This window comes from Haliotis rufescens, unplaced genomic scaffold, assembly GCF_023055435.1.
Source record: "Haliotis rufescens isolate VD_foot unplaced genomic scaffold, xgHalRufe1.0.p SCAF_5, whole genome shotgun sequence".
In the NCBI taxonomy this organism is placed as follows: Eukaryota; Metazoa; Mollusca; class Gastropoda; order Lepetellida; family Haliotidae; genus Haliotis; species Haliotis rufescens.
The window spans coordinates 50,035,680-50,058,730 of record NW_025964223.1 but is presented as its reverse complement, the minus strand read 5'-3'; the positions used below and the strand labels follow the sequence as shown (position 1 = coordinate 50,058,730).

At 39.6% G+C, this 23,051-nt stretch overlaps 1 protein-coding gene across 2 annotated transcripts in view; it reads left to right on the top strand.

Annotated features, from left to right (window-relative positions):
- LOC124127008 (protein kinase C-binding protein NELL1-like) overlaps nt 1-22,791 on the top strand; it is a 126,078-nt gene extending 103,287 nt beyond the window's left edge. For both annotated transcript variants that reach the window (XM_046490504.2, XM_046490505.2), the window contains exons 5-12: nt 3,769-3,841; nt 6,679-6,761; nt 7,201-7,332; nt 8,075-8,168; nt 11,572-11,651; nt 12,516-12,627; nt 14,287-14,406; nt 22,287-22,791. In XM_046490504.2, coding sequence (XP_046346460.1) covers nt 3,769-3,841; nt 6,679-6,761; nt 7,201-7,332; nt 8,075-8,168; nt 11,572-11,651; nt 12,516-12,627; nt 14,287-14,406; nt 22,287-22,504 — 912 coding nt within the window. In that variant the 3' untranslated portion in view covers nt 22,505-22,791. The remainder of the gene's footprint in view (nt 1-3,768; nt 3,842-6,678; nt 6,762-7,200; nt 7,333-8,074; nt 8,169-11,571; nt 11,652-12,515; nt 12,628-14,286; nt 14,407-22,286) is intronic.
- The last annotated feature ends 260 nt before the right edge of the window (nt 22,792-23,051 follow it).

The window sequence follows — 23,051 nt, the reverse complement described above, 5'->3', positions numbered from 1 at the left end:
CTCCATATGGATTATTTTATTGGATTTTGTTGAAACTTTCAAAGGCTTGACATCATATTTGAGACAATTACGATGCACTCCGTGAAAATTTATGTGCACATTGAATTCCAGACCAGATGGCATGCATGGTTTAGTGTTTTGCACTGAGTGTCTTGTGAAAAGGGCATGAAAAGATTATGATTTTGCGTCAAGGCAAGATGTGTTTTATGTCTCCCAAGTGTGTCTTCCTCCTCACAGGAGTTCAAGTGGAAACAGTCTTGGCCTTTTAAGAGGGAATGAAACAGAATATTATCATGTATTTGTCACTCTACTGCACATGATATTGAAATAAGATTTTATTGAGAGAATATGGATAATATTTTATTTATTCATTGATGTCTTGTTTTGACTAAAATGTGTTGTATGCTGTTGTACATGTAGGAAGAAAATTGATAATAATGCACCATAAAAAAAACAACAACATGCTTTGACATGATAATATTCCAAGAAAAAAAATAAGAAAAACATTTATGGAATAAGATCTTCTATCTGTGAGTGTTTGTGTGTAAAGTACATTGTACATTTTGTTGATTGGAGAAAAGAATGAATTGGCATATATTTCGCCACAAGCTCAGAAACGATCAATATAGAATCCTTTTAACATTGGTGATAAACTTTTGAAAAAAATAACAGGACATGAATGAAATCAGATCTCTTCTTTTCAGAATATTTTAGATTTATGTTAAAGCTATTTCATAAACTGGATATGAACACACCCATTTTAATACCTAATACCTTAGTTTATCATGTTTCTAAATGTCAAACTGTTTTCTGCTTAAAGCAAAGATATTGAATGAAAATTGATTTTATATTTCATTACACTTTAATTAGTTTTTTCCTAAAGGTCAGGGCTACGTGGTATTTGTCGGAACAATGTATGAAATTTTATATTTGCCATGTCATGGTTGTGATGTATGAAACATTACGGAAAGTATTGTTTGGCTTTGATTGCCCACAAAATGCACATCCTGACATTTGGATTTTCATTCAAGTCTTTGAGTTTTAAGTTTTCATTATATTTATTGCTTGCAGAATCTGTTATATAAATTTTGTTTGTTCAGCAAATATTTGGCACGACATGTAATATCACCAGATATTGGGCTTGTATTTGCATGAATAGTTTTGGTCCAGCTGTGCCGAAGTTGTCATGGGAAGTAAAAATGTGTAATGATCAAAGTAGATGAAGATGGTAAATTTTACAGTAGTAGTACGCCCACATTAAAATAAACAGAGTAATATTTTGATTGACTACCACATCTTACCTGTGAAGATCTGGGGATCCTGAACAATTAGGCTTCAGCAACCCATGCTTGCTATAAAAGGTGACTAACAGGATCCAGGGGTCAGGCTCACTGACTTGGTTAATGCATGTCATTGTATCCCACATGTGCAGATCAATGCTCATGATGTCAATCACTGGATTATCTGGTCCAGGCTTAATTTATTTAAAATCCGCCGTTATAGAGTTGGAATAATGTTGAGTGCGGTGTTATACCCCTGTAGGTTTATTCCCAGTGTTTGTAAATCACAGTATTTACTTGCCACAGGCTATTTTAGCATATATAACTGCGTATTCTGCGCTTTTCTTTCCCAGCATCATAGCATCCCTGGCGGTTGTGAAGCAACTTGGTAACTGATGGGATGTACTTATTGAAAGGGATGTGTTGTAAGTTGATGCAGATTAATGTCTCTTCCGATTAGAGAGTGGATGTAGGACTCTGCACATCACATGACCTGTAGCGTGAACTGTCGGAGGTATGGATGTTACCTTTTCATTACTGATACATTACCGAGACACAACCACAACTTTCGTGCACTGAATCATATCAAGCAGATTTCATACGCTGCAGTGCGTGAAATCAAATAATGCCCTGTTTGGCAGTGGCCCAAGCACATTTTATCATACAATGAAAAACACTTTGAGCCTACAAGAGAAGCTATACCGTATGTTTAACCAAGTAAGAGACATTTGTAGATGGTCCTTCCTTAGTGATACTAACTTGTGGAATAACCATGGCACTGTGTCCTCTTTATGAGGGTACAGGAGACCCTGCTTCTTTGGTGACGCTGATGAAAATGGGGGAATGAGAGGCTACTCATTCATACAGTTATTCTTGAATGGGTTAATGGAACAGTATCTTCTCTGCAAAGTGTTCTTTTTTAAAAGCTCTTTTTGTCCATTCTTTTGCCAAGAATTTTAAAGTCTTTTAAAGTTTGAAATCACATTTACGGTGCCAACATGTTTTTATTTTTGGTAAATAGTGAGTTAGAAGCGCTCCGCCCATGCAAGCGGAAGCTGATAGGCTAAGAAGAGACTGCTGGTTGGTTATTCTTGGGATTGCAGACATATTAATACGTGCAGCCAAACAATGTCATGTGTGCGGTGGTGATATTGCGAGGAATAGGTTAATTAACTATTGTAGGAATCGCAGGAAACGCTTCAAGATGGTTGGCACCAGTCTGGGCGATTACTACTTCTTATTTAATAGAGTCTTCATTGTTTATATCATTTCTATTTTTTGTCCGAAATGTTGGAAAAGTGAAGAAAAAGGGATGCAGATTCAAATTAAGTAATATGAGACTGGGGATTGAAAATAGTATATGCACCTGAGGTATTTGCTGAATTCAAGCATTTTTGTGAAATTTGATGTGGGGATCTATTTGAGGATTTAATGACTAATTTAGCAGAAGATTTCCCAACCAAGTGGTCTGTTTATAACTCGTAATAGCTTTCAGCTGGAATGAGAGGAGAATTCGGGGAGGTGTGTTTATATCGGAAAGTGTGTATTGCAGTGGGTTAGTAAGTGAAAGGAAGTAAATTGGGTTTGATGTTGAAATTGCAGGAAATATATTTATTTTTTAATCAAATTGATATCAATTTAAACGAGGAATTTGAACAAAATGTTATCTTTGAGATGTTTATGCATGTATTTTGTTGAAATAATTCTGATTAATGTTTTTGTGTCAAATGAGGTGTGTTTATATCCAGTAATATTCCCGTGGCTGAAGTCCAGAGACAGGAAACAACAGCTGTGTTGTCAACACCTCCTCTGGCTTGCACTAAGAGATGTTTTTTTGATTTGATATAAAGTAGTAATGATTAAGTTCAGAAGTGAAGTATATGTATGTAATTGTTCCTTAATCAAAAGATTTTTTGTTTTCTGTTTTCTTTGAAGTTGGTGGAAAAAGATGGTTAAGTAATGAAAGTTTCTACACCCTGCTGTGTATATACTATTGTGTTGAGGTGAATCGATGTTAAGAACTTTCCATGCGATTTGACGTAAAATATATTTATCGCCATATGTATCATATCATGACCTTTGTATCGTGATACGTATTGTACCGTGACCTATGTATCTTGATATGTATTGTATTGTGACCTATGAAATGTGAAATGTATTTTATTATATGCATATGAATGAAATACTGGAATTTATCAGTGACGATAGATCAATTTATCAGTCACTAGTGACTGATATAAAAAAGTTATATCAGTCACTAGTGAAAAACATTAAAGAGTTATCCATTTTAAACTGGAATGTTTAATTATGACAAATGAATTGGGGAGAGTCTAATATTTTCAATTGTGACTGCGTCACTCGTGAAAATATTAGACTCTCCCCACTTCACTCGATGAGATAAAAGTGGTATTTGAGAAAACACATTAAATATCCTTTATGTATCGTGTCATTTCACCCCTAGTATTGTGTCTATTCTTGTCTGTTTCAGGGGGCTTTACAAGATGTAAAAATAGTTACTCAATCGCATGGGTATTTATTACAATGTCCGGATCAAAATACAGGTGAGGAAGCTCTAGTCACAAGCTTATTGGGTTAGATGGCATACATTTTATACACTGTTAATCCATGCCTGTGTAAGTCCGGGCTAGAATCAGACTTCAGCAACCCATGCTTGTTCTAAGAGGCGACTAACAGGATCAGGTGTTCAGACTCTCAATTTCATTGTATCTCAGTTGTGTAGATTGATGCTTATGATATCAACCATTTGATTGTCTGGTTCAGGCTTGATTACTTAAAGACTACCGTAGCTTGAGTATTGCTGAGTGTGGTGTTAAACAAAAAAGAACCAAATTATTGTTCATGCTATCAATCACCAGTTTGCCTTGCTCAGACATGGTTATTAAAAGGCAGCTGTGATATGGCTGTGGTAAAGCTGTGGTATAGCTGGAATATAGCTAACTGCTAAGATAAACAACATTCACTCACTCATCCGATATTCTTCTTGAAGCTTATTTCCATATTTATTGCATAATTCATGACATTATTGCCTGGTGTGAATCTGGTGGGGATTCAGGGTCGTAATAGGCCCCTAGGAAGCTAGTTTGTACATAGAAATCAACTAATGAGGATCCCCAGGTGTGTGTGTGACCTTGATGGTTGAATTGGTGACCTTGATGGTTGAATTGGTGACCTTGTTGGTTGTGTCATTGACCTTGTTGGTTGTGTCAGTGCACTCCGATGGTTGTGTCAGTGCACCCTGATGGTTGTGTCAGTGCACCCCGATGGTTGTGTCAGTGCACCCTGATGGTTGTGTCAGTGACCCTGATGGTTGTGTCAGTGCACCTCGATGGTTGTGTCAGTGCACCCTGATGGTTGTGTCAGTGCACCTCGATGGTTGTGTCAATGCACCCCAATGGTTGTGTCAGTGCACCCTGATGGTTGTGTCAGTGCACCCTGATGGTTGTGTCATTGACCTTGTTGGTTGTGTCAGTGCACCCTGATGGTTGTGTCAGTGCACCCTGATGTTTGTGTCAGTGCACCTTGATGGTTGTGTCAGTGCACCCTGATGGTTGTGTCATTGACCTTGTTGGTTGTGTCAGTGCACCCTGATGGTTGTGTCAGTGCACCCCGATGGTTGTGTCAGTGCACCCTGATGGTTGTGTCAGTGCACCCCGATGGTTGTGTCAGTGCACCCTGATGGTTGTGTCATTGACCTTGTTGGTTGTGTCAGTGCACCTTGATGGTTGTGTCAGTGCACCCCGATGGTTGTGTCAGTGCACCCTGATGGTTGTGTCAGTGCACCCTGATGGTTGTGTCAGTGCACCTTGATGGTTGTGTCAGTGCACCCTGATGGTTGTGTCAGTGCACCCCGATGGTTGTGTCAGTGCGCACTTATGGTTGTGTCAGTGCACCTTGATGGTTGTGTCAGTGCCCCTTGATGGTTGTGTCAGTGCACCCTGATGGTTGTGTCAGTGCACCCCGATGGTTGTGTCAGTGCACCTTGATGGTTGTGTCAGTGCACCCTGATGGTTGTGTCAGTGCACCCTGATGGTTGTGTCAGTGCACACTTATGGTTGTGTCAGTGCACCTTGATGGTTGTGTCAGTGCACCCCGATGGTTGTGTCAGTGCACCCTGATGGTTGTGTCAGTGCACCTTGATGGTTGTGTCAGTGCCCCTTGATGGTTGTGTCAGTGCACCCTGATGGTTGTGTCAGTGCACCCCGATGGTTGTGTCAGTGCACCCTGATGGTTGTGTCAGTGCACCTTGATGGTTGTGTCAGTGCACCCCGATGGTTGTGTCAGTGCACCCTGATGGTTGTGTCAGTGCACCCCGAAGGTTGTGTCAGTGACCCTGATGGTTGTGTCAGTGCACCCTGATGGTTGTGTCAGTGCACCTTGATGGTTGTGTCAGTGCACCCCGATGGTTGTGTCAGTGCACCCTGATGGTTGTGTCAGTGCGCACTTATGGTTGTGTCAGTGCACCTTGATGGTTGTGTCAGTGCACCTTGATGGTTGTGTCAGTGCCCCTTGATGGTTGTGTCAGTGCACCCTGATGGTTGCTCAAGCAGTCACTAACCACTTTACATGGTCCAGGCTCAGTTATCTACTGACTGCCATTATATTGCAGGAATATTGCTGACAACATGGTAGCACTCGCAATTTAAAGGCTCCTGAAGACATACCAATGTTCGTTACGGCATGAAACCCCAATCACGCACTATTTCTCTGTCTTGTATACTTATGCATTTGCTAGGTTAACAGAAGTTGCAGAAATTCTACTGTAATTCTTAGATATGTTCATTTTGTGTTGAGGGCAAGTGATTGACTTATATCTTGCTATGTGAAATAACTCATAGCTGAAAGTGCACCCCTGAGCTGAATGAAGTGAGTGAGATGTATTTTGCGCTGCGTCGAACAGTTATATCTCGGCCCTACGTGTCAGGGTTACGTTGAAGGGAAGCCTAAAATCATCCAGGCCTTAGACCTTTACCTCTTTGTGAAACCCACAAGCACGGGTAGGGTGCTGACACACTGACGTTCATAATCAGGGCGAATGTGGGACTCAAAGAACATAGGATCATGTCTAAGTGACACATGTGTCATGTCGTATTCACATTCCGATAACAGTCCATATGTGGACAAGGCTACACGCAATCAGCCATGTCATGCATTGTAACGTCATCATTGATTGGTTCCTTCTACAAGCATGGGTACTTGAATCCCTGTGTGTTTGTTGAGGAAGTAGAATTAAATGGCAAATTTGGGCCAAGGATAACCTGATAAGTAAGAAATATATTTCATCACGGTAGCATCACTGAGGAAGTTCAGTAGACTTCCTGTAGACCAGCAACTCTGTTTATTTGACAACATTCTGATAATATTCTCGTTTACTTTGCAGATTGTCCAACTTGTGCTCAGTATCAAGCTTTGGAACAAAAAGTTAAAGAAATGTATAATTTATATGAAAATATATCAATGAAGGTAAGTCTAGAAGATAATAATAGTAATAAGGGTGTTCATAGTGATGATGGACTGTAAACAATGTTTATGTGAGTGTTGAAAGAAAGAATTGGATTAACAAGCGTCTCCAGGTTTTGCTTCAGATAACAGTATATGATTTAACTAAAGCCAAAAGGTGATCAGGTGTTGATTTATTCATGAGACAAGATTTGCCAAAGTACTCACAGTGGCTCGATTAATGTAATGAGACTTCACTTTATCCGCATTGATGAAGAAAATAGTGTTTGTGTAGCATTTTCGAAAAAAAGAAAAATCTCATTTACTTGTTATAGAATGGAGAAGATTTTTCTTTAGGGATATAAATGCTTTCCTTGAGTAAGATTTTGAATTTAGATATTTAACAGGTGTAGAAATCTGAAGCCTTGCATGAATTCCTGATGGTGTTGATGTCTTCTTGCAGCTTCTGCAGGCAGAAGAGAGATTAACTGGGTTGGAGCAGTGTGAATGTGCCCGGAGCTGTTCCGACAATGGAACGATTCGGAAAGAGGGGGAGCAGTGGGAGCGAGATAAGTGTGCCGCGTGTATGTGCAGGGTGAGTACACACCAGGTTCTCCTTGTTCACAACCACACCCAAACCCCAGTGACATCTGTATATGTAGGATGAGTGAGTACCCACCAGGTGTCCCTCTGACCCGTGAAGATCATGGGTAGAATAGGTCTTCAGCAACCCATGCTTGCAGTAAAAGGCGGCAATGCTTGTCGTCAGAGGCGATTAACAGGTGGTCATGCTTGCTGACTTGGTTGATACATGTCATCCTATCCCAATTGCATGGATTGATGCTCATGCTATCGATCACTGGATTGTCTTGTCCAGACTCGATTATTTACAGACCGCCATCATAAAGCTGAAATATTGCTGAGTGCGGCGTTAAACAACAAACAAACAAACAAATCTCCTTGTACACAACAACCTCACCCCAAGCCCCAGTGCTGCGTGTATGTGTACTGTGGGTATACATGATGTTAGTGTCCTTTCTTCTCCTCTACCAAACCACCCACCCCAATCCCTGTGCCATGTGTATGCGCAGATGAGTCCTTCTTAACACTAGAGCAATGATACCCTGATATCATTGCCCCCCCTACAGTTCCTTGCTATTCTGCAATCTGTTCCCTTATTTATTGCCACTAGTATATCTACTACATAGAGAACATATCAGAGGTGAAGCTTACTGTAAGAGACATTACTCATGGAGAGATGCTAGTAATTTAGTTGTGTGTGATCAGAATTTACATTGCATCTGATGATAAAAGTTGTTTTATCTTTAATTTTTCAGAATGGAAGTATTACGTGTACAAAATTACAATGCCCTCAATTGGAGTGCAAGAACCCTGTCTATAGAGAAGAGAAATGCTGTCCAGTATGTTTAAGTGAGTATGAGTTTGCTTAACATGGGTATCGGCTGGTTACAAAGTGTGACCTGGGTCTCAGACAGTGGATTGTGACCCGTGAAGATCCGGGGTAGAATAGGTCTTCAGCAACCCATGCTTGCCGTAACAGGTGACTATGCTTGTCGTAAGAAGCGACTAACGGGATTGGGTGGTCAGGCTCGCTAACTTGGGTGATGCACGTCATCGATCCCAATTGCAAGGATCGATGCTCATGATATCAATCACTGGATTGTCTGTCATATAGCTGGAATATTGCTGAGTTACAGGTTGATGCACGTCATCATGTCCAAAATGCTTGGATCGATGCTCATGATATCAATCACTGGATTGTCTTGGCCAGACTCGATTATTTACTGACCACTGTCATATAGCTGGAATATTGCTGAGTGTGGCGTTAAACAACAAACAATCAGACAGAGTGGATTGTTGCTTTTACTGTCATTGGTGTACCTGATCCGCTCTTCCATTGCTAGGCCTTCACGGTAGAGCTGGAACACCGCTGACCCCGCTCACAATAAATGTTTATGGCCATACCTTTTATATGCCTTTCAAAAATACTTCAACACTTCATGAGGATATATACTTGAAGTAGAGCACAGTTAAGGTTCTGATCCAATGAGTGTTCGTTGTTTGGGTCACTGGTGGTACAATCATATCCTGAAGATGTACTTCAGCGTTACGCGCCAATGCTGCTTTAGTTGCCTGTACATGGAGGTGCACACAGACACCTGGGTCTTGAGTCAAATCCCTAGCTCTTAAGTATTTGGCTGTGCTCTAAGACAGACAGAGGACTCGTGACAGTACTTTATTAGGATTAAAAAAGGAACAATTTTGAGAACAATAGGGCTTGTGTTCGCCACAACCTTTACTTTTGCAATTGTACCTCTATATCCCAATAAAATACTGTCACTCGTCCTCTTGTTTGCTATTTAAAATTATCTTCACTGCACCTTTTTTTAAAAATATATCATAGAGGTTAGACTGTATGATTGAAACCACTTAAAATGATAGGCATGTCATACAAAAAAAAACACATGACGTCTCATAAAAACATCAAAGAAAGTACCTGATACCAAAACTGATTTTTTTGTGGACAGATGTTGAAAAAGTCTTATCAATAGAGACTCACCGTCAAAATGCCTCTGAAGTGTGTAAAGAAATGACACAAAACTGTTCCTTTTGAGGTTTTGTAGCGTTTCTGAAAAAGCAGGCTGGCTGGCCAAGCATGATCGAAAAGTCTACCATTGCGATAGGGTTTGTCTAACGAAGAGACAACCCTCAAGAAAACAGGCAATATATCTAGAATAAACACAGACAGATACATACATGAATCACGGAAGTAGGAATTGCTTTTACAATCGACAGATGGGTGTATGAGACTCCCTGTGTCTGGTGCCTGTGCTTGGGACATTGATTGCGCAGCATTCTACACCTAGGGAGATGGGGCTAGCTTTATTCCTCATCGACTTTCATAGACATATTAGTAAAAGCTCATCTCTTAAATGGCATTTGACATTGATGTATGTGGCATGAAATAAGGGCTGGTTTGGCAAAAGTCTACTTTTTAAAGACGTGAGTCATAGTTTGATATTCATCTTCTGCTTGAGTTCCAAGCTACTGATGTTTCTTACATATGAACAAATTAAATTATGCTGTTTATTAACAAGTTTCATCTATGACGTTTGGTTTGCTACGTACATTTTCTTAAAAAACTATTTTTTGTTATTGATATTTTTTATTCCTGTATTCATGTTACATGTAAGTCACTACAGCCAGGGTTAGACACAACACAAACAATGTAAACCTTCAAATTAAGATACATTTGTTTTTACAAAATATACATAGACAGCATCCGCTCACCATTCACAAACAGTGGATGAATGAACAGACTCAAATAAGGTCTACTTTATTAGATGATGGTGTCCATTGAAGATTTTTACAACCTCTCTCACTAAGTGGTACTCTTTTTCTTAAAATTTGTTCTATGTTCCACTGCCTACTGAGAAAAGATGGAAAGCTTAGTGACCTGTAAATTGAGTATAAGCTTCTAATGAGAAACATGTCTATTTTCGTAGCATTATGTCATTAAAGTCTGCATCAGTTGTGTATTTTCCCAAGATATAATCACGTCAGAAATGGAAATTATCCCAACTAAATGTACATTATTCTTAACAGAACCAGATGATAGAATAGTTCGCAAGATTGCAGCAGCCCAATTAACTGTCTGCTTAATCTCCGGGCTCTATATGGTGTAATGTTTCACACCAGGCTAAATCAGTGGTTGGCTAAGTAAGTTACTAGGCCAGACACTTCAGTCCGGTTGACCAGCTGATTGATCAGCGCGAGATCAGTCTGACACGCCAACTCTCACCTTGTCTCTGGTGACATATCAAAATGTCTGCTATCAAGGGAGATTACCCAGGGGATCACAGATAAATGGACTTGCTAGCCACTAATGAAATTGTTCCGGAAGAATATTGTGTACAAGAATTAAGATAGATGGGTCTTAATCTCCCCTTTGAGTTAAACTGTTGTTACAGGACAAACTGCTGATGTTTTTGTGCGCCAACTTGTCACATTGATAGAAATTGAATGGACTCCTATGTAACATTGAAGTGTTTCTGATAAATTTATGGTGTGTTAGATGTCACTTGAGATTAGCCTGAGCCCCTTGATCACTTGTAAAGATACACGTCTAAATACGTTCATACTATGTAATCATGTAATACCTTCCACAATCAAATAATTCATTGTGCAAACCGAAAACTCTGGAAGTCCATTTTAAAAACATTATTACTCTGAATTAGTATGTATTTTTGTTTTTTTGCTCAATTTTGTTTGTTCGTAGTTTTGTCAGCAATTTTTATTCGACCTGTAAATATTCAAGTCTAGGGCAAGCAAATCATTTATTGATATAATGAGTGCTGGGGGAGGGGGGGGAAACCTCCTACTCACAGGGGCACAACACATACGGTCACTCATCCCTCCCTCCCCCATGAAGATCCTTGTTAGAATCGGTTATCAGAAATCCATGCTTGTTGTAAGAAGAGAATAACAGAATTGGGTGGTCAGGCTTGCTGACTTGGTTTATACATATCATCCTATTCTGATTACATAAATCAAAGCTCATGATGTCAGTCACTGGATTGTCTATCCAGACTCAGATTATTTACAGGTGATATAACTGGAATACTGTTAAAAGTGGCATTTAACCCAACTCACTCACTCACTCACTCACTCACTCATTGTTTTCTGTCACACCTTTATGTCTGCACAGAGAATTCAGGTTCCTCAGCTGCTTGACTTGAATTAAGCAACCCTGGCAGTGAGTTACCAATTGATTGTTATAGCCTTACCCTAATCCAATACTTTTATTTTTCAGCAAACTGTTTTTACAGTGGAAAGTATTATGACCATGGTGAAGGGTTCAGTCCTAGAGTGTGTGTTACTTGTACCTGTGATGTAAGTACAATACAAGGCTATACATGTATTATGCTAAAAAAATAAATAACTGGTTCTCAGGCAGGCGGGTGTGTTGTTCAAACTAGTATTTAGCCAAATAAACAGTTGTGTAACCCAAAAAACAGTTGTGTACAATCAACCTGGGAAAGGGCCACCCTACATAAATGTATACCTTGATGAGTAAAATACTGGAATACAGCATTTGACTACCGTTGGATTTGGAATTTTTATGGATTTTTATTGTTTTTTTTTAAAATGGAAATAAAACAAGAACCAAGACTATTATTGTTTTTAGCCTTAAAGGGGCAGGAGGCTACAGCAGAGATGACAATCATTAGGGTGAAATTATTATAACATATTGAAACACATTCTGTCAATATGAAATACATATATTATCATTATTTGTAAAATATGTCAGTAAGTTTGACCAATTATTGACCTTTCTGCATGCATTAATTTCTTGGAAAAACCAATAATAATCACTTGTTTTAGCTTGTCGTAGGAAAGTTCACAGACTTCAATGTTGAAGTTGATTGAATTTTATCGTTTTTCCATAATTATCCCACATATTTCTAATTGCCTCAATTTAGGATTGGCATCTCTGCTTAGGCCAATAGGCAGCTAGGACAAAACCAGTCACACCATTGTTTGTGTGCTAGCCTCATTACTGTGATAACAGCTTCAGGGATGTCATTTGATTGTGACATCATGGTAATCAATGATGTCACAATGGTCTGCAATGCATTGTGATGCAATTTCATTGCAGCGATATCTACAATGTAGATATTGCTTGATCTCACAAAAGCGATATCTCCTGTGGGAGTCAGTTTTGGATGTTAAAAAAGGATGTGTTTGTATTTCCAGAAAGGAAAAATGGTGTGTGAGAGGAAAGAACCAGCCATTAGCTGTACGCAGCTGAATTGTCCGGAGTCGGAGCATCTACAGATACCAGGCGAGTGCTGTCCGGTCTGTAAAGGTAAGCATGCTGGTAAAAGTATTGAGGTATTTTGTGGCCTTGATATGACTTGGCAAGTCATGGATCCAGTGTTTGGTTGGCATTTTTAGGAGTTAGTAACAGTAAAGACAAGATGTTTTGCGGATGACAGCTTCTTTATTCCATTATGATCAGCAGATCAGCAAGATTGTCAAGCAAGAGTGGTATGCTAGTCTCAGTTGGTACGAGTATACTAGACTTCCAGTATCACAAGATAATTGGTTTACTCGTCTCTGATATAATTGTTATTTTCTGAGTTATACATGTATATTCTCTCTGTATGTAAGCATGTTTGTACAGTGTAAAAGGTTAAGCTGTGGAGCTGTTTGTCAACCTTTTTGATGAAGTCTTACCAAACAAATGAGCCAACACTGTTTAATAGTTCAAACAATACGGTTTTCCTTGATGGGAGCTCAATGGAAATAGAAAGGAAATAACCACTGGAATTTTAATCTTTGAACAATTTGCCACTGTAGAGATATTATTTACCTTTTACTTAGCTTGAGCAAACAGGCAACGTGGCACGCCCCATAACATGACACTTGAAATACCCTGAAGTTTCCAAACATAACAGTTGAAAGTTTTCAGTTTGGAATAGTTAACTGAATTCAGTGGCTGACATCCAGGAAATGCAGGTTTAGTCCTAGTTCAGTTCCACAAAAACTAACCCAGTTGCATTCACCCTGATACTATAAGGATGTATGGCATTCTGCTGACTGTCTTGATGGGTTGGTGGTCTATGACTTGGGGACATGGTTGTGTTGGTTGCCAAGGACTTTGGGACATTCATGGGTTGGTGGTCTAAACATTTTGGATGTGGATGGGTAGGTGGTCTTTGATTTTGGACATGGATTAGAAGATGGTCTAAGACTTTGGGACATGAATGGATGGGTGGGCTTAGATTTTGGGACAGCGTCATGGGTGGGATAGTGGTCTAAGACTTTGGGACACTGATGGTTTTGTTGTCTAAGTCTTTGATACACTGATGGCCTGGTTGTCTAAGTCTTTGATACACTGATGGCCTGGTGGTCTAAGTCTTTGGGACACTGATGGCCTGGTGGTCTAAGTCTTTGGGACACTGATGGCCTGGTGGTCTAAGTCTTTGATACACTGATGGCCTGGTGGTCTAAATCTTTGGGACACTGATGGCCTGGTGGTCTAAATCTTTGGGACACTGATGGCCTGGTGGTCTAAGTCTTTGGGACACTGATGGCCTGGTGGTCTAAGTCTTTGGGACACTGATGGCCTGGTTGTCTAAGTCTTTGGGACACTGATGGCTTGGTGGTTTAAGACATGGATGGCTCTTTTAACAATATAGACACAACGGGCTCTTGAAACATAACCATCAGGTCCTCATCAATCACTCATTTGACAGGTACTGGGTACATGGGTTCTGCTATATCCTACACTAGGGGTCGTGCCTGTAAACTTGGCGGAAGCAGTTCCAGACAGTCACTGGATGGGATGACTGCCATCTCCCCAGCTGGGGATATATTTGGTAGATCCTGATCATAAACCAATAGTTTATCATATATAACCAAGAGTATTAATATTTTTTCTATTTTCCTGAAAAAATAAGTCAATGAGCTCATTTAGATACTTCACGTGAAAGATAGTTAATAAAATGAAATTCTATTTCAGGGACAGATTTTTGCGCTGTTGGCCATGATTGCCACAAGAATGCTAGCTGCATCAACCTTGCCACCCGCTATGCATGCCAGTGTTTACCTGGTTTCCAAGGCGACGGACATTACTGTCAGGGTAGGTGTACAACCAGCGGTGCCGTCATCATATGTTGATGATGTTGCAGTGGGTTTGTGACAGATGGTGATGGTAGATTTTGGACTGCCTGAAAATAGAGTGTGATATGGGTATACGGACGTATGTGTGTTTATGTGTGTGAGCAGATACGTTATACAAACGTAGGTGTGTTTATTTGTGTGAGCAGATATGGTATACGGACGTAGATGTGTTTATGTTTGTGAGCAGATATGGTATACGGACGTAGGTCTGTTTATGTGAGTGACCAGATACGGTTTACGGACATAGGTGGGTTTATCTGTGTGAGCAGATACCGTATACGGACGTAGGTGTGTTTATGTGTGTGAGCAGATATGGTATACGGACGTAGGTCTGTTTATGTGAGTGAGCAGATACGGTATACGGACATAGGTGTGTTTATGTGTGTGAGCAGATATGGTATACAGACGTAGGTGTGTTTATGTATGTGAGCAGATACGGAATACGGAAGTAGGTGTGTTTATGTGTGTGAGCAGATACGGAATACGGAAGTAGATGTGTTTATGTGTGTGAGCAGATATGGTGTACAGACGTAGGTGTGTTTATGTGTGTGAGCAGATATGGTATACGGACGTAGGTGTGTTTATGTGTGTGAGCAGATATGGTGTACGGACGTATGTGTGGTTATGTGTGTGAGCAGATATGGTGTACGGACGTAGGTGTGTTTATGTGTGTGAGCAGATATGGTATACAGAGGTAGACGTGTTTATGTGTGTGAGCAGATACAGTATACGGACGTAGGTGTGTTTATGTGTGTGAGCAGATACAGTATACGGACGTAGGTGTGTTTATGTGCATGTGTATAACAGGCACAAATGTGTTTATATGCGTACACTAATGATGATATGGACATACATGTTCTACATGGGTACACATGAGTGATATGAAGGGCACACATGTGGACATGTGGAAACTTGTCTAAGCCAGTTCAATACACTCACTTTTAAACTGTCAGTCACTGACTTGTCTAAAGGAGGCTACAATATACCGTATTTGCCATAATTAAACACCCTGTTCCAATAAAAGCAAGAGCCCCCTGATGAACTTCAAGACTACACTGTAAGTAATCTTTATAAGCACCCACAACTAGGACTAAAGCTTTACATGACTGTCCATATTTTCCTGTGTATAGGTTCTACAAAGTACTCTTGTGTATGGTTTAGAAGGAACACACCCTCACCCCCCAAAAAAATCCCCACCCCCACCCCCTCAATACTGACACAGCTCACCTGGAATTGACCTAGATTGTTGGTGAATCTTGTCACTATGCACAAGTTGCCTCAGCAACAGAGATGATGACATTATCATCTGCATGTCCTACATTCCTAGAGATGAGTTTTCTGTCAAATTGAAAATGGTTAAAAGGCAACTTCAATGTGAATATTTCTAAATAAAACATGGCTTTCTTATTTGGTAAATTTATTATTGATAGCTTTTTAATAGTCGTAAATTATGTTGAAAGTCAGTTTTTAGATGTGTTAACAGAAAAGGCTGTGCAGATGATGCATCAAACACACTGTAGCAGCTCTTAAAGGGGAACTTGGCTTTGGCCAACTGGCTGTGCTAGCAAGATCAAGCAAGTCTTTGAAGAAATTCCACTGTTTGTGTGCTGATACTGATAATATCATGCATACACACAATGAAAACACATAGTCATGTTTCCAAGCATGGAATGAGATTCGAACCCGACTAATGACATTGTTGTGTTTGATTACCTCATACCTAAATACACTGAACAATTTATTTGGATATTTGTGGCCTTTTTGACAAATATGGCAAAAACTTGAATATGTTATTCAGTATATGATAATCTAGTGTTTACTGATTACCATAATTACACTGAAACAATGTTCATACATGACATAAGTACAACTCTCCACAGACTTGGAACAACTGACTGTCAAGCAGGACCCTTGAAGATCCGGGGTAGAACAGGCCTTCAGCAACCCATGCTTGCCGTAAAAGGCGACTATGCTTGTTGTAAGAGGCAACTAACGTGATCGGGTTGTCAGGCTTGCATGTCATCGATCCCAATTGCGTGGATCGATGCTCATGATATCAATCACTGAATTGTCTGGTCCAGACTTGATTATTTACAGGCCGCCGTCATATAGCTGGAATTTTGCTGAGTGAGGCGTAAAACAACAAACCAACAATGACTGTCAAGCAGAGTTCTTCTTTAGGAAGTTGATTCTTGATGAGAAACATTAGTGTGAGTTGAGTGGCCTTGAGGTTATTGGCTTGTGTGGAGATGAAGACACTGCACCTCCTTCATGCTTCAACTGTGATACCTGATACTGCAAATGTGAGATTGTATTGAATTGACTAAGAACAGACCTAAGAATCCTGTTTAGATTGAAATTCGCACCACAAATCAACAGACTTCTCCAATCTTATGTCAGTTCCTTCCAATGGAGGAGGAATACCTGGGAAGGTTGCTGCATATTTGTGTTGGAGATTTCTGCAGTTTATGGGGGAGGAGGGGGGTCAGGGAGTGGATGGCATTCTGCAAGCTGAAGGTATCTGCATCGTGTCCGACATGTTTGTATAGGTTGGGATTGCGGTTAACTGAGGGCATTGTCTAGAAGATCCATGCTGTCTGGAACTGCTTAGATAGAGACCTTTCAAAGGTCATTGACTGATCAGGGTAGCGGTCCATCTCGGAGGGTGGAATCGGTGTTAAGCTATAATTGCAGTGAATTAGATACGGAATGAAATGTCTGCCGAATGTATAAACGAAACCGAGTAACATCCATATGCTTATTATGACAAATTTGCTCTGTAAACAGGAAAAGTTGTGATATTTCTGTGAGGAAGATTGACTGATCTGGTGAAGTTTGGAATTATCTTAACATTATACGATGGTATTTGTGTCTAAGTTTCATTCCAGGAAGCTGCTTGGCCTCTGATCACGCAATACGTCTGCTACCTACCAGCGTTCGCAATATTTATAGTTGTGATCTTTCACAAGGGCCCAGGGGGCTCAAGGTCCCCCTGCCTCGCAGTGTTTCAGACAAGATAGGGGGAACTAAGGCATTTGCAGTCCATGTGATAATAGCGGTAGCTCTACAGTTGGACCACCTGTTAGCTCGGTTGAAGGAGGGGGGAACAAGTTCATTTTATCTTCGTCTCGACAAAAAATAAGAGAGGATTTGAGTCGAGTAAGCTTTATGCCCACTTCCTGTGCAGCCTTAATTTTCTTTGTCCCATTTAGCTTGAGGATGAGTAGCAAAAGTTTTATGGTGTTGGTTGGATTTGGAAGAGATTTGTATCTGTTCACAGAGATAGCAACCTCGAGCAAAGATCTGGAAGGTACACATGTTCATCATTGAAAATAGGGGAAAAAATGCGGAAATATAGATTATTTAGTGTGAAAGATATACTTTCGCCTTTGATCTAGGAAAGATTTGTATCGTAGGGAGATGCAGTAACCGTAGGCAACAGTCTGGAGAAAACATATGTTGATTATTAAGACGAAAGGAAAAAAATCTAAGTAATGATAAATCTGGTGTTAAAGATGTAGCAATTGCCATAAATCATTTTCTGGAAGAATTTCCTGTTTTAAGTTTAATAATCAAATAATTTTAATCTAGTGTTTTTATTCATTTAAAATTAAAAGGATGATATGGTTTTTATCCATAATTCAGAAAATATCCTTTTATGCACATTTATTCTGTGAATTCAAATGCAAATATTACCTAATATATATTATTTGTTGAAAGTAATATTTTAAATTTTATTTATTATCAGCTCAGCTGATGAATAAAAGTTGTTGTGTAGAAATGAATTATTAATTTCAATGAGGACAAAATGACTTTGATCATATCATTTGTAATTCCCTGAATTATTTTTATACATATCAGTCAGAGTTTAAAGGACAGCAGCATTATTTCCCATGATGCAGTCTGTTTAGGATTCATAGTCGATGAAGACGATATTGGTAAAGCTTTTGAACACACTATCCAAACACGCCCTAGAGATTGCGCTATTAGAAGAACGCTATCGCAGGGAGGCTATTTCCTTGTTCAGGGGGTTATTGGTCTCTATGGATTTACTGGCTCTACTCTTGTACAAATTCCGTAAATTACAATGAGGCTAACGATGAAGGGGCAAAGAATGCGAATATGAAATATTAAATCATGCTTACGTTGTCTCCTTATTCTCATTTCACAGGCTTAAGATTATCTGATTGATTAATGTTATTCTGATCTGCCTTGTGTAGAGCTGTTGACATAATATTTCTGACAAATTGACTTAAAATAAGGAATTGTGTCTTGTTGTCCACCCTTTGTGACCCTCACATTCTGTCAATCTGTAGTCAGCGATCAGTGATTTGTGCTTGATTGGTGGAGTTTGTCATCCATAGGAAGCAGTATGGGGAGGATAGACTGTTATAATTTTCTCTGCTGTCACAGACATCCAATGTTACCTCATGCTCTCAGCAGTACCCTGTACTCAGATATTACATACATAAAATGGTATCATTTGCCTCAACAAGATGTCTTATTGAATCATTAATCACAGTTTATTTCCCTACACTATGGTAAAGAGTCGTCAAATCTCGGCAAGAAGATATTGATATTTATTCTGTCTATTTGATGAGGAAATGGAAATCTCCGTGTTAGGCTGCACTCAATACTGACAATGTCCAGTTTGAATTTGAATTGTTTAATAGTGCCTAACCTTTCTGGTGTAGGGACAGTTTCTCGATTTGATTTTTACAGGGCCCCCAAAACAACACATGTCTTTTGTTTCTTGTATTTAGGGATGGCAAAGGTAGCCTTGGGTTTAAGTGACCACAGCTCCCTGTGTAGGACCGATGTTAGTCTTTGGTTGTAGCAGATTAAAATGTTTTAATGACCTTAGTCACTTTGGCTTTTACTCTCACTTCAGTCTTATAGGCTGTGATGCATTAACTGAAATACTGTTCATAGCATCGTTATTCTTAACTCACTCACTCATTGATTTAGCAAACTTGAAGCAAGGCAAGCATTTCATATAATGTAGTACATACAGAACATGTAGGGTCTATAAAAAAGTATGTATTTCAATGCCACTGAACTGTCTGAGTGATACCTCTCTCCCCCCACCACAATCCCCCAAAATACCCGACACGGTGGTGGAAAGAAGAACAAGCATGAACACACAATGCCATTTAGAAGGACATGGAGTGAGGAAGGCAACAATACCTAGAACACGAGTTTTGTGTTGCCAAACTGATACTTTGTGGACACGAACCCGACAGGTATCTCAGATCACCTGACCTCTTATGTTTAAGCTGATGAGTTAAACCGATGGTTTGTTTTCATCTTCACAAAGCAATGTTTTTCTCTGCTTCCATATACTAAGGCTGTCTCTATCATCAAGGTGTTGCATAACAAGGATTCCATGTGGCCTCCGACAACTCCTAGTTTTGTCTCTGATGAACAAAATCATGACATTGACTTTGAGTTTGTTTTTTGTTACACCACGTTGATCAAACTGAAGTTAACAGATGTGTGAACGTGTGAATATAATAATAGGCTTAGTCTTGTCGGCCACATGTGATAAAAACCCTGTATTATCAACTCTTTCATGGGACAAAAGTTGGCAGATGAGTAGCTCTGTAGGAATAACCAAGGCCAATAGTGAGTTGGCCTAATAGCTGAAACGAGCCCCTTTAAGCCTACTGCATCCAGAATGTTGGTTTGTCTAAGTATGGAAAAGATATTCTTGAACTCTCTCCGCTACTTATGAGCAAAGAAAGCAGGTAATAACATTTGCAAGTCCTATGTGAGTTATTTGTGAATGCTTGTGAGCCATTGTTGGTTGTTCTGAGTGAAATAGTTAGCAATGTGGTGATGTACTGCACAGAGGTGAATGGCACCGTAAGTCAATGTCATCATGATATATTCATCAGAGACAAAACTAGGAGTTGTCGGAGGCAACATGGAATCCTTGTTATGCAACACCTTGATGATAGAGACAGCCTTAGTATATGGAAGCAGAGAAAAACATTGCTTTGTGAAGATGAAAACAAACCATCAGTTTAACTCATCAGCTTAAACATAAGAGGTCAGGTGATCTGAGATACCTGTCGGGTTCTTGTCCACAAAGTATCAGTTTGGCAACACGAAACTCGTGTTCTAGGTATCATTGCCTTCCTCACTACATGTTTTTCTTTTCAACATTGAGGTTTCTTTTCTTAGAACTTATCTTTATCGGTATTGTACTACATGGAATACTTAATCTTTGTAGGCAAGAAAAACGCTTGTCTTTGTTTGTTACCTTAATGGTTCTAAACGCATTGTCCAGCCATGCTTTAGAAGAGACTTATCATGAATGGGGTGTTGTGATTGGTTGATTTTGGCACTTCTTGTTTTTGACTGGTTAATCGGGGGATGTTAACTCTAGAAGTGGTTGTTGCTGTGATGGTTGGCCCGTCTTATACAAATACAACTAAGTGATGGATTATGACAAGCCAAAGGTAGAGTTACTGTCTGTTGGAAAAAAAATGCTCACAAAATATGGTTGTAGCTGCAGAGTAATGAACAGCTATAATTGGTTGCTATAGTTGTCAAGATAGGTGTCGTCGGAGGAATGTCTATATAAGGCAACAGAATTCCTGCATTCTCATCTTCTCAAAAGATTTTAGAGCTCTAGCATTGACCTTTAATGCAAAGTTTAACATTCAGTTAGTGTTGAAAGTTTTTGAATATTTTAAACTTGTACCTGATGCTTAAGGGTAAAAATAGTTTACTTTCACTCCCTTGAAAATCCAGGTTAGAATTGGTCTTTGGCAACCCATGCTTGTCTTCCCCTTGAAGATCCAGGTTAGAATTGGTCTTTGGCAACCCATGCTTGTCTTCCCCTTGAAAATCCAGGTTAGAATTGGTCTTTGGCAACCCATGCTTGTCTTCACCTTGAAGATCCAGGTTAGAATTGGTCTTTGGCAACCCATGCTTGTCTTCCCCTTGAAGATCAAGGTTAGAAATTTGGAGAGTAGCTGTTCCATGGGGGCTATAAAGGAAAGCATTAAACCCTTACAAAAATGGTTTATGGATGTAGGGTGTACTAAGTGTTAGGACGTGTAAAAGGCGACTGTGCTTGTTGTAAGAGGCGACTATGCTTGTTGTAAGAGGCCACTATACTTGTCGTAAGAGGCGACTTACGGGATTGGGTTGTCAGACTCACTGACTTGGTTGATGCATGTCATTGTATCCCCCTTGCGTAGATCAATGCTCATGATGTCAATCACTGGATTGTCAAGACCAGACCCAAGTATTGACAGACCGCCCTCATAGCTGGAATTATACTGAGTGCTATGTTAAACAACAGCAAACAAACAAAATGTCATTTTCAGATATTTTGTCCTTGTTTATGTAGTTCGTCATGGAAAATAGTATTGGATTGTAACAGATCATCAAAGACACATGCAATGTTGTTTATAATTGACTGACAGTACCCATTACAATTTGTCCTCATTGTCATTGTATGAGGCAGGTGAGCGAGCTTGGTTTAAATCAGCATTTAACCCAGCTCACTGGATGTTCAATATGTTTGAATGTGCAAATGTGAATGTGTGCATTTCTTTGCCAGGAACATGATTTACATGAATTGAATTAAATATTTGCTTTGAATTATAAGGAAAGCAATTATATGTGTTGGTCTGTGTGAGCCACACTCTGTCAACAAGGATGTTGATTAAGACAAGCTATGGTAATTAGAACAGACTCTCACGTCAGTGTCCTTTTGATGTGATCAGTTTCTAGGGGTGTGTTTTGTTAATATGAAATGATTGAACCTTTCGAAAATAACTTTGTATTCATGTGATTTAAAAAGTCTTTTTTCTTCTCTTTCAGACATCGATGAATGTGCTACTGAGGGTGGGAAAAATGGCCACCATTGCACTAGCAACACAGTGTGTGTTAATACGATTGGCTCGTACACGTGTCAGTGTGCTGCTGGTCACAACCGATTGGACGATTATACGTGCGAAGGTAGCAGGTGTTTTTCACTGGGAACTTGTGTGAAGTTGATATTGTTGTGCCTTACGCTGTATCTCATGCTGTACATATAGCCAATGTCATGTCATCAGTCGACAACTGTGTCAAAATTGTTGATAAAAGACAAAGTTGTTGTTGGAAGGAAATGGCCGCCATCTATTTTCTAGGAGAATACAAAATATTCAAAAGGTGTACAGACATTTTTGGTAAGTTATTGTGACTATTCTACCTCTGGAAGTCTTGGCTGTATGGCCCCACCCAGACAGGAAGGTGGCGCCCCCTGGATGTACTGTAGGAGTTGTCTACCCTTCTGTCTGGGGTGGGGGTAGATTTACAGAGAATAAATCCCATTTCCAGTTTACACAACAGAGTTTATTCTTCTTTTGTTTCTCAACACTTTCCAGTAGACGTGAAACCTAAGTCAGTCTCAATGCATGTGTTGAATAACATTTTACAGTTTGCAAAATAAATTCCAGACAGATATATAGCATGGTTTGAACAGTCTGATTTACAAACTTTTACGAATTCTTGGAATACTCTATTGATACAATGGTAACTTTGATAAGATTCTACTTAAATATGTATGTGTGTACCATAACTCTCAAACACTCTACAAGTTTC